Below are 13,009 nucleotides of genomic sequence, written 5' to 3' on the forward strand. Positions count from 1 at the left end.
AGAAGAAGGCATCTTTCCAGGCCACTGCCATGAATTTATCTTAGACCCTAAACTCCCTCTCCAAAGCCCATCTTAAATAACTGTTTTCCCATCCAATGAACCATCTCCTTCACTGTGGGAAATTCGTGTACATTTTTGGCAAGTTAGCAATTAAACAAATTTTAAGAAGTCTATCTTTGTAGACATCTACCTTTTTAGCTGCTTTAATCACTTGGTTGGTAAATGAAAACAAAAGGAAATAGAGTTAGTTCCTGCAGGATGTTAAATCTTATGTGGTTTAAGATGGATTGTGTGGCTCCAATTATGATGTCTTTCATCACTGCACAGGCCCAGGCTGAGAGTCAGGACACAGGGGTCTGGTCACTGCTCACTCTTGAACTCGGTATGTGAGCTCCATCAAATCTAACCTTTGTTCCAGTTTCTTCCATGGTCAGAGGAGGATGGCAGCATTTTCTCAATCTATCTCAGCAAGTAAAAAGCTTTCATTGAAATATTAGGCATGAGAACACTTAGAAAAATTAGAAGTTTAATATGACTATAAAGCATGGCTTGTTTTGCATTTAAAAGAAAACTTTTAAAATGTTATAAACATGATACGTGTGCTATCACTATACATATATGTTGTAAGACCACGTCTCTCAAGCAATAAAAATAATAGGTCAACTTTTTATTTTTCCAATCCATTAGCAATGAGCCCAGGGGCCAAATATTCTCCAAAACAATAGGTACTTCTGCCATGCTGTCAGGGATGGTACTTTAAATCATTTTAAGCTCCAGTTCCTAGTCCCATCACACCCCAGCCATGAGGAGGTCCCAGGAAGCCTTGAAACCCAGATCATGATGGGCCCTAAGCAGGAGACCAAGCAGCTGAGGAGTTACTTTATTGCTAAAACAACAGACCAGAAACTAATGTCTAGAAATAAAATTAAAATTAAAAAAATAATAATAATTGGGTCATAGAAATGCCACAATGCCTAATCCTAGTATGTGGTCTGTATTTCATTGAATGAAGGTTAGGGCAACCAAAAAAAAAGAAACTAAAATTTAAAAAAATTCTGTACTGTCTTTAGGAAAGTGAGAGCACCTTAAATTTGTAGTAGAAAGGTTGGTCTTGGCATTGCCTGAGGCTTGCTGCCTCTTGTCTGGTCCTTGACCTGCCTCCTCTCTTTGCTGGCTTCTTCTCTCTTTCCCTGCTCTCTCCCGTCACTTCATATATGAAGGCAGAAATTTTTTCCCTTTTGGGAGCACTTTGTCAACCCATCTCAGCAAGTAAAAAGCTTTCATTGAAATGTTAGGCATGAGAACACTGTGATGGATGTGGTGGGCGGGAGGGTCAATGGGCGACTTCCAGCCTGCACGTCAGTGGCCCCAGTGACAGCTCGCTCCTGGGACCTGCACTGAGCTTCAGACCCTGGCTTGGACTCCAAGGAGAGGATGTGAACAAGGTGCTGCTTGGTCTCCTGTCTAGGGCCTACCGTGATCTGGGCTTCAAGGCTTCCTGGGACCTCCTCACGGCTGGGGTGTGATGGGACTGGGAGCTGGAGGCACCGAGGCTGGGCAGAGATGGGCCACCCACTGCCACGGGGCCCCCCAGGCCAGCTCACAGCGCTTCAAGGGTGGGAGTCCTCCCAAGGCTCACTCACCCTGGGGAAGCTGTGCCGCCGAGGAAGCCATCGCATGCCATTTGTAACAAGAAAGGAGGCTGAGAGGGGCATTTCTAAACCATCCAAAAGGAAAAATATTAATACATGTCAATCACTCATGCTAGGCGAGAGACCAGTGTAACTATCCTATACCCTTTCTACAGACAACGACATTAAAAATTAACATCTTATGACAAAAAGAACAGAGTATGTGACAAAGTACAGGGAACAATATCCCAGAGATGTGCCTCAGAGTTCATAAATAATAATGACATGTTATTTTTCTCAATTTTTTATATTTGTGGCATTTGTCAGCTTTTAAAAGTTCGTAATTTGTTGTGATGTCTCTTTCATTCTAAATAAAGTTACTTTCATACCTAATTTTGTATTTTTCTATCCTTTTCCTTGGGCTTTCCAGGTAGCGCTAGAGGTAGATACCACATTGCGCAAACTTGAGGCACACAAACTTGGATCAGTCCTTGGATAATTCCATGTTAGCTCAATGTACATGTGATTAATTACGATTATTGGGTACCTTGAGCTCCTAGGGTTGAAAAACGTTAAGGAACTAAATGCATTTCAAAGAGACAAAATAAACAACTAAATGGTAGGTTGGCTGGAAAATCACTATGTTCATGACTGGTATCTTTTAAAAATGAGAACAGACTGTGTTAGGCACCAGATGATTTCCACACTACACCACAGTCTGCCAGATTGGAAGGGGCTGGCTGTCCAATGAGGGCTCTGCCAGAGGCAGAGTTATGTGGCATTAATAATTTCTAATGCCGTTTCTACCTGCTGTTTCAACAGACTATTTTCCCAATCAGGTTTCCCAATTTAAATTAGGAAATGTAAATATAAAGTATTTAAGAAGGAGGAAAGATACAATTTAATTATTCATATGAAAACTTTATGACCAAAATTTAAGAATGTTATATAAAAACAAAAAAATTATCTCAGAGTTCTAACCAAAGTCCAATTAATTAATTTCATAGTGCAATTGCTCAGTTTGCTTTATTTTATAGAATAGACATATTTGAATGTTATAGAAACTTCTTTAAAAAAATAAAGTCAATATATTAGAGTCTGAAAAGTGCCACAGTTATTACTTGCCAAATTAACAATTTCTGTCTTTCAAAATCCAATACATGGACAATGGATATGAATGAATCAGTTGTTTTCAAGATATTAGTCAGCAGGAAGAAAAGGACAGTGGTTCCTGAGACACAGGTAATAAAGTTAAGCCCTACAGTTGCCCCAGGTCACTATCTGGGGAGAGTTTCCAGGCAATGGTGCATAGTAGCTGCATCTCCTTGAGTTGAGGAGACAAATTAATCAACAGGATGCCAATCAAAATTCTGGGTAGATTTTTTGTAGAAACTAAAAAAAAAAAAAAAAAAAGAAATCTAAAATTCATATGCAAATGTAAAGAACTTAGAGTAGTCAAAAAGAGTTAGCAAAGGAACAAGCTTGGAGGAATATCTGATTTCAAGACAATAGAAAACTAGAGTAACTAACCAAGGGTGGTATTGGCATTATTACTGATAACAGATCAGTGGAACAAAATGGAAAGTACATAAATAGACCCACATATATATGAAAGGCTGATTTTTGACAAAGGAGCAAAAGCAGTTCAGTGGAGAAACAATAACCTTCTTAGATGGTGATGGAAGCATTGCAAATCCATTCACACAACAAATGAACTTCAATCCATAACTCAGGTCAGATACAAAAATTAACCTAGAATAGGTCACAGATTTAAATGTAAAACCAAATAATAAAAAACTTTTAGAAGAAAATGTAGGAGAAAATCTTTATGACCTTGGATCAGGCAAAATATTTAGATACAGCACCAAGAACAAGATATATGAACATATAAATTGTCTTATCAAAATAAAAAACATTTGTCTTGTGAAAGACACTAATAGGGAAGACAAGCTACAGGGAGAGAAAACACTGGTGAAATCCGTATCTAATAAAAGGCCTCCATTCAGAATAGCTAAGAACTCTCAACATTCAACAAAAAAGAAAACCAGCAACTCAGTTAAAATAATGGGCAAAAAATATTGAATGACACTTCACCAAAGAAGATATACGAATGGCAAATAAGCACATGAAAAAAAGCTCACTATAATTTGTCATTAGGGAAATGCAAATTAAAATCCCAAGAGTAGCAGCTAAAATGCAAAAGACTGACTCTATTGTACAACACAGGGAACTGTATTCAATATCCTGTAATAATCTATAATGGAAAATATGTAACTGAATCACTGTTGAATACCTTAAACTAATATAATATTGTAAATCAACTATACTTCAGTAAAAAAAAGACTGACCATAGCAAGTGTTGTCAAGAAGCTAGAAAAAGTGGAACTCTCATACACTGCTGATGAGACTATAAAATGATACTTTGGAAAACAGTTTGACAGTTTTTAAAAATGCTAGATATAAATCTACCATATAATTCAGCCACTCTCTGCTTAAATATTTATCCAAGAGAAACAAAAGCATATGTCCATTTTAGTAATTTATATGAAGATTCATAGATGTATTTCTAATAATCAAATACTGGCAACTGCCCAAATGTTCATTAATAGGTGAATGGAGAAAAACAACAACAAAACTGTGGCACATGTAACAAAATACAAGTCAGGAATAAAAAGGAATAAACTATTGTTACACACACTTAGACAGCATATTGAAAACAAGAGACATTACTTTGCCAACAAAGGTTTGTCTAGTCAAGGCTATGGTTTTTCCAGTGGTCATGTATGGATGTGAGAGTTGGACTGTAAAGAAAGCTGAGTGCCAAAGAATCGATGCTTTTGAACTGTGGTGTTGGAGAAGACTCTTGAGGGTCCCTTGGACTGCAAGAAGATCCAACCAGTCCATCCTAAAGGAGATCAGTCCCGGGTGATCATTGGAAGGACTGATGTTGAAGCTGAAACTCCAATACCTTGGCCACATGATGCGTAGCGCTAACTCATTTGAAAAGACCCTGGTGCTGGGAAAGATTGAAGGCAGGAGGAGAAGGGGATGACAAAGGATGAGATGGTTGGATGGCATCACCGACTCAATGGACATGAGTTTGGGTAGACTCCAGGACTTGGTGATGGACAGGGAGGCCTAGTGTGCTGTGGTCCACGGGGTTGCAAGGAGTCAGACATGAGTGAGCGACTGAACTGAACTGAATGACATCAGTGAATCTCAAAGTAATTATGTTGAGTAAAAGAAATCAGACAAAAATGAGAGTACATAATATACAATCCAGTTATATAAAAGCCTAGAAAATGCAATTACTAGTGACAGAAAACAGATATGTGGTTGGGGATGAGGGGGCGGTGTAGGGAGAGTCAGGAGAGAGGGGTTGCATTATCTTGCAGTGATGGTTTCATAGTGGTATATACATATATCTCAAAACATATCAAATTACACACTTTGTGCATTTTTTTGCATCTCAATTATACTTCAACAAAGCTATGTTTAAAACATGATTTGACTTTAGGCATGTAGAGCAAAATATAGGTTTGGGAACTGTAAAAAAATCATAGAACATCAAGATATTAACCATATTTGGTTCTACAACGTGACCTTATCTTTAACTGTGAAGTGAAATATTCTTGTTAACTGCCCAATCAGAAGTTCATGCAGTCCATAAGGAGGCTCTCCCCCTACACACAGAGCAAGTGGAATGAGTCATTTAAAATAAGTTTCACCACTCCCCCCTGTTTCTCTTTCCTTATCTTGTGGGAGAAGGTGGAAATATAAAACACAGATTTAATATAAGTCAGGATGCACAATGGGCTTCCCAGGTGGCTCAGTAGTAAGGAATCCGCCTGTCCAAGCAGGAGATGTAGGTTTAATACTTTGGTCAGGAAGATCCCCTAGAGAAGGAAATGGCAACCCACTCCAGTATTCTTGCCTGGGAAATCCCATGGACGGAGGAGCCTGGCAGACTACAGTCCATGGGGTTGCAAAAGAGTCAGACATAACTAAGCAATTAAACAACAATATGCACAATAGGTTGTTGGGTACTTAACGATGATACCAGAAAATGGGTATCAATACCCAAAAAGTAAGTACAAGGAAAGATTTTTCCTTGCTCTCTTCTTTTCCTTCTTTTAAAAAAATTTTTACTGTCCCTCTGTACCATCCTTTTTTAAATACCCCCCTTTTCCTTTCCCTTTCTTTCTTTTTTTTTTTTTTTTTTTTTCTGTTCTCCTTCCACCTTCTTTTATTCCCACATCCGCATGTTTGTTGGCAGGATTGTTCAGTGGCTCAGACCACTGCTCGGACTCGAGCTGGCTGCCCAGTTCATATCTAGTACTGTGTCAGGCATGGTATCTAGAAAAATGGCACTGATGAACCTATCTGTAGGGCAGGAATAGAGACAGAGACTTGTGGACATAGTGGGGGAAGGAGAGGCTGGGACGAACTGAGAGAGTAGCATTAACATATATACAGTACCACGTGTAAAACGGATCGCTAACAGGACGCAGCTGCATAGCGCAGGGAGCTCGGCTCAGGGCTCTGTGATGACCTAGAGAGTGGGAGAGAGGCCCAAGAGGGAGGCGATATATGCAAACTTACAGCTGATTCATGTTGTTGTATAGCAGAAACCACCACGACACTGTAAAGCAATTATCCTCCAATAAAAATAAAAATAATACCCCATGCTTCAGATCCCCCATCTGTAAATGGGCTGTTTTTAAAACTAACTGTTTTTAGCAGGGCTGCTGTGAGGATGAAATGAACTAACACAGGGAAAACACTCAGAACAGGTAAAACCGTGCAAGTGTTACCATTTTCAAAACTCTTTCCCTCCCTCCCACTTCCCTCTTCCCCGCCATCAACACCAGACACATTGGACTCCACTCAGTTCAATGGAAAAGGCCCTGAGCTCAAAGAAGTGTGCAGAAGGCATGAGGTTCCAAGACCTGGAACCTGGTCCTGACTCAGCCACTCACCAATTTTCTGGCCCTGTCTGTATTGCTTATGCATCAGAGCTAAACTGTTTACTGGTAAAATGAAAAGGCAGGTCTAGAAGATCTATGGTCCCATCCACCTAACACATCTTTTTATCATTTAAAAGTATGCAAAGATTAAGTGAAAACCTTTTTGACAACTCTCAGGCACAACAGAGATTTTCATTTACAATGAAGGATATCCAGTACTTAGTAAGAAAGATAACATGGCAGATTACCCAGACACGACAATTGTTAAAATTTTAGCAGAACACTGAGTTACATTAATGTTTTACAAGAAATTATAACATGCCCCTTAATATCTGCAGAAATTGAAAACATTCAAATGTTCTGGATTGGAACTCCCCCTTTCCAAATCTGTACATGAAGTCTCTTGAAAGTATAGGAGTTCGTGTACTTCGTGGTGGAGGTTATATCATGGCCTTGGCCTTAGTGACCTACCAGGAGAAATCATTTCAGAAACTCTCTGTAGCTATTCTGTCTACTTCAAGGTCAGTGGAATGAGTGGTGAGTGAGCAACTACAGAAAGGAGAGTTCATAATGGTTCACTTTGTGTGAAATTCATTGGAGTTTAAGTGTAATAACCTACATATAATGTCGCCATCCAAAAATACCACTCAGCTTTTAAAAGTGGGGGGAGGGTGGATTTAATGTGGAAATTGTCCTTAGCTGGCTTCACACATACATGCTTTGATTATAAACCTGATGAAGACTAACTATGATCAGGCAGCAAGGCTCTGATATTAATTGGAAGAGGATATGGTATTACCACGATGAGGAGAGAAATTTCCTCCATTAACATCCTACTGAGAAATTTGTCAAATGTAGCAGAAATTCACAATATTTTCAAAATTCAAATAACTTTCAGAAAAGTTACACTCCTGTTGGGTCAAGTCCTTATTCAGAAACTTATCACTCAATTGAGAGACATCAATTTGTCCAATGAAGGCATTATGGACTACAGGGACCAAATAGGACTTTTGTTAAAACAAGTGAGATTGATTAGGCCTTATGTTTCAATTATGATCCCAAGTCCAACCATTACCAAAGAGTGTTCTTGTAGTTTCTCGTAATTCTTAGCTGAAGTCTCTGTACCACTTTCTGCTGGCTTCCCAGGTGGCGCTAGTGGTACAGATCCTGCCTGCCAATGCAGGAGACATGAGACATGGGTTTGATCCTTGGTCAGGAAGAGCCCCTGGAGGAGGGCATGGCAACCCACTCCAGTATTCTTGCCTGGGAAATCCCATGGACAGAGGAGCCTGGCGGCTACAGTCCGTAGGGTCGCAGAGTCGGACACAACTAAAGTAACCTAGCACACACACGTTGCTTGAATGAGCTGCTCCAGCAAAGCTTACAAAGTGACTAATTCTACATTATTTTCTGCTGCTAGAATCACCTGTCTCAACTTGCACATTCTCCTAGCTGTTTAGAGACAGCCAGTGGTAGCTTTTGTGGACATAAGTGTACCTGCAAAACTCTTGTCTCTTCAGCTAGTAGTGTCAGTGTTAAACTAGTTGTCAGAGTTTGGGCACGAATCAGTTGGGCTGATTTAGGTATCTTGATGGGTTGTTACAGACGATGAAAGGGAGAAACTAGCTCAGTTTGATGAACTGGTATTACTAGAACAAGGCTTGAAATTTAGTGTACAAGTGTGTCCATGCATTTGGGATAGCAAACAAGCAATTTTTGACCTGATTTCCAGGATAAGGCTGGTTAAAGGGTAGTGGGGAATCTATAGATCACTGCTAGTTAAGTTCAATTGAAAAATCCTTTTAACTATTAAAAATTGGGGAATTTAGAAATAAAACACAACTCCACAAAAATATGAACGTTTTCAATAGATGAATTTCTATGCACATTTTCATAGAGTTGAGATCATGTGCATGTATTATTTTGTCTTGTACTAGAACTTAAGATGCTCTGCGCATTTCCCTGTGTCATTTTTGAAATTATTTTTAATGTCAAAAATATTCTATTGTAGTTATATTCTAATACGGTTAACTGCTTTATTGCTGTTCTGTTCAGTTCAGTTGCTCAGTTGTGTCTGACTCTTTGTGACTCCATGGACTGCAGCACACCAGGCTTCCTTGTCCATCACTAGCCCCAGGAGCTTGCTCAAACTCATGTTCATCAAGTCGGTCATGCCATCCAACCATCTCATTCTCTGTCATCCCCTTCTCCTCCTGCCTTCAATCCTTCCCAGCATCAGTCTTTTCCAATGAGTCAGTTCTTTGCATCAGGTGGCCAAAGTATTGAAGTTTCAACTTCAGCATCAGTCCTTCATTGAATATTCAGGACTGATTTCCTTTAGGATTGACTGGATTATTACCATTATACATAGGGTTTTGCTGTAAAAAATAATGCTGTTATGAACATTTGTGCATAAGTGTACTTTTTCACTTTAAGATTTTTTCTGTAAAATAAAATTATGAGATAAAGAGTTTATATATTTTTAAGGCTCTGGTTAAATTTTACCAAATGTTTGGTCAAAATGCTCTCCCAGCAGCAGTGTATGAGAACGGTCCAACTTGTGGCATCATTGTCAGTACTGAATGTTTCTTTAAAGGAAAAACAGTCCTTACTATTTTGATGATAAAACAGTAACCTATTATAATTTTCTTCACATTTTAAAAATTACTAGTTATAGTTCCCCCTTTGTTTTCTCTTATCAACAACTTGTTTATGTCCTTTGCCTTTCCCCCCTTTTTCTACCACATTAATAAAATTGTTTTGTAAAGTCTCCATTGAAGCAGCAATAAAACACTCACTAGAGTTCATTTTATTGAATTGATTTAAATATTTTATTTAAGGAAATATTCTGAAGACTATAGTTCATTATTTATAGGAAAACTATAAAGCATACATGTTTAAGTAGTGACATTATAGGAAATAGATTTCTCCAAATAACATAATTAGTTTTATAGTGCTACCAGTGGAATGCATCCTGCAGAAACATGGTTTTACCTTCAGATCTGAGCACACTGCCCTTATATCAAAAAAGAAAAAAGGATAATAAAAAAAAAACACAACCTTGATTAAACTTTTAGTAGACCACATCTGATTTGTTGAAGAGCAAGTTCTTTTATTTACCTCTTCAAGGAAGTGCTTATTTTTTTCACCTCTTTCTGAGCATCTTTATCCTATAAAGAAAATACAAATACACAATAAAATTTCATACTTCACCCTGATAATCTAGGTACTTTGAAATAGACTTGTTGAACAAGGGGGTACTTTTTCAAAGACCATCACAAAGAAACCGTGCATGTCTTAGGACCAGGTATGACTTGCATCTCTGAGAACATGATAGGGAGAGCTATTTCCAGGCTCTTTCTCCAGCTGGTCTGGGGTGGTGGATACAGGAAGCAGAGCCCCTTCTGCGTAAGCTGACACGCTGCATCCATCACCGTGTTAATGATAACATTGTTTTCTTCTTCAACTATAACGTGTGGAAAAGGTCTGAGTCTTAGCAGCAGAATTTGAACAACTCTGAGATTCCTCTGTAAGATCCAGACAAGATTCCATGGTAAGATCCAAACTACCTATTTTTTATCAGGTAATTTAAGATTTAAAATCATGTAATGTGTTTTATAGGACTCCATGTGTGTTATTATTTCCTTAAAACAAGTGTGGAAGTTATGAAGAGTGGAAATAAATTCAGATGATAGGGTGCTCCCATGCATTTTTTGTGTTTAACAGACACCAACCACCTATCAGAAAGGGTTTAAGGAGTGTAACATATTTAAAGAAAACAGAGGAGGAAAAATTGGACAAAGTAGATTTTGGAAGCAGTTGTTGGCTATATTTTTTTTTTTAAAAAACTGGAAGTTCTTCAATAGTTTTAATCATAAGCTTTAATACAGTGATTCTATTGCAGTGACTGATAAACTAGAAGTCTACCTTTTATCAAATCAGTATTTTTGAAGACTGTGAGAAAATATGGCTAATGAATCTAGGTGAGTGATGCATTATTAAAAAGAACTAACAGAAAAGCCATAATTCAAGGTTAACTTTGTGATCCTTGGGGTAGCTCAATGCCTGGCACCAAGAAAATTCTAGTGAAGTGAAGTCGCTCAGTCATGTCTGACTCTTTGCGACCCCATGGACTGCATCCTCCCAGGCTCCTCCGTCCATGGGATTTTCCAGGCAAGAATATTGGAGCGGGTTGCCATTTCCTTCTCCAGGGGATCTTCCCGACTCAGGGATTGAACCTGGGTCTTCCACATTGCAGGCGGATGCTTTACCCTCTAAGCCACTAGGGAAGCTCATTTAGAAGATTCTAAGTAAGTGCCTATTAAATAGGCAGTTGACTACCAGAGCTCAGTAACAATTTCTCAAATCTAGGAACCAATTTCTTACAGACAAATGATGTAGATGAAAGAACTGTTTCAATTAAATGCCTTAAGAAATAAATATACTCAAACTATAATAAAAGGTTTAAAATTAAGACCATGGTTTAGCAATATCTGCCCTCTGGGGGCATCACAAAGAATTCCTCTAATTCCTACCCAATCCAACTGCTAACACACTCACACACACACACACACACACACACCCCTTCCTTTTTTTTTTTTACCTCTTCCCAGGGCTTCCACCCCAGTCTTTAATTAATTTACTTTTTTTGGTGTGTGGATAGAGGACACTGGCAGGGCCTCTCAGCTAAAACAAACAAGAAAACAAAACAAAACCCCAGCTAAAACCACCACCTCCAGTCATGCTTTCTTGTCACTGCCTAAAATGCACCCTGTTCAGACCATTAATCCTCTTTGGCACTCACCCCAATACTGCTCTTCTATGCGCTCTCTTTCCTGACTCAACCTCTCACTTCTCCCCCTTTTCCCAGATAGAGCTCCCTGGAACTCCTGTTAGAAAACTTGCTTTGAGGTCATATTTGCATAACCAGCAATGTATTTGCTCAGAGAATATTTTTGAGGGGAGCTCAGGAAGAGAATGAGGGAGTGGTTAGGGCCAATGGTAGAGGGTAATTGCCCTTGATTGTTTCTCATATTTGTTAACAAACTCCTGATCACTCTCTTTTTATTTTACTTTTGATGACTTTAGCATCTTGGTCACTCTCTCCACACTGAATTCTACCACCACTGTTGGAGACTTCACTGTTCCCATGGATTGTATATCCCAGTCTTGCAGAAGGGTGCCTCTCCATATTTTCTTCCACTCCCCATGAGCACACCCTGGGATGTGTCAGACCTAAAACTGCTCCATCTCTGAGACAGGGATCTTGTTCTCTAAACACTGCTTATCCTTGAGGGTCATTTACCTATCCATCTCTTCTCTCAAGAATCCAACATTTCAGTCATACTATACTTGCTGAAGCTGAAGTTCCAATACTTTGGCCACCTGATGTGAAGAGCCGACTCACTGAAAAAGACCCTGATGCTGGGAAAGACTGAGGACAGGAGGAGAAGGGCATGACAGAGGACGAGATGGTTGGATGGCATCACCGACTCAATGGACGTGAGTTTGACCAAACTCTGGGAGATGGTGAAGGAAGGACAGGGAAGCCTGGTGACCATGGGGTCGCAAAGAGTCATACACGAATGACTGACTGAAGAACAACAATACACTTGATAGAGTGCTTTTTCACATCATAGTTATCAGTTCCAAGCCTTTGTTAGTTTTCTAGTATTTCATAAAATACGGTGTGTATACCACCCACACTGGTATCATCTGGGATATTTTAATTACTTATAAAGTATGCATATTTGTCCATGTTTTCATTTACCCTTGCCAAGTAGGTATGTATTTCAACAATAGAGTAATGAGAACACATTTTTTTATAGGCTTCATTTTTCAGTCACATTAAAAGGTGTTGTCTGATTAAACAAAGTCTTTGTAAATATGTTTAGAGTTGTATAAAAAATGGAAACTGATTAATTAACAGTGATATAATAAAGGAAAACATCTCATACTCAGCATAATGTTTCATGACTTTTAAAAAATTTATTATTTATTTTATTTTTTGGCTGTGCTGGGTCTTCGTTGCTGCATAGGCTTTTCTCTAGTTGCAGGGAGTGGGGGCTACTTTCTAGTTGTGGTACATGGTCTTCTCATTGCGTGGCCTCTCTTGTTGCGGAGCTTAGGCTGTAGGGAGCAGGGACTTCAGTAGTTGAGGCTTCAGGATTCAGAAGGACAGGCTCAGTAATTGTGGAGCACAGGATTAATTGTTCCACGGCATGTGAGATTTTCCCCAAGCAGGGATCAAACCCATGTCTCCTGCACTGGCAGGCGGATTCTTTACCACTGAGACACCAGGGAAGCCCCATTTCATGATTTTTTAAAGACAAACACCCATGTATTAGAATTTTCATCAAAAACTCTTATTAATTTCATTGTTTATTACATCTCACCAAAATCTGTATTCAA

General features: G+C 39.0%; 1 protein-coding gene across 2 annotated transcripts in view; it reads right to left on the reverse strand.

Moving 5' to 3' along the window:
- Positions 1-9,405: 9,405 nt before the first annotated feature.
- The window catches only part of RMDN2 (regulator of microtubule dynamics 2), a 66,185-nt gene continuing 62,581 nt past the window's right edge, over positions 9,406-13,009 (reverse strand). For both annotated transcript variants that reach the window (XM_065927390.1, XM_065927389.1), the window contains one exon: positions 9,406-9,768. In XM_065927390.1, coding sequence (XP_065783462.1) covers positions 9,715-9,768 — 54 coding nt within the window. In that variant the 3' untranslated portion in view covers positions 9,406-9,714. The remainder of the gene's footprint in view (positions 9,769-13,009) is intronic.

Source organism: Muntiacus reevesi, chromosome 3 (assembly GCF_963930625.1).
Source record: "Muntiacus reevesi chromosome 3, mMunRee1.1, whole genome shotgun sequence".
In the NCBI taxonomy this organism is placed as follows: domain Eukaryota; kingdom Metazoa; phylum Chordata; class Mammalia; order Artiodactyla; family Cervidae; genus Muntiacus; species Muntiacus reevesi.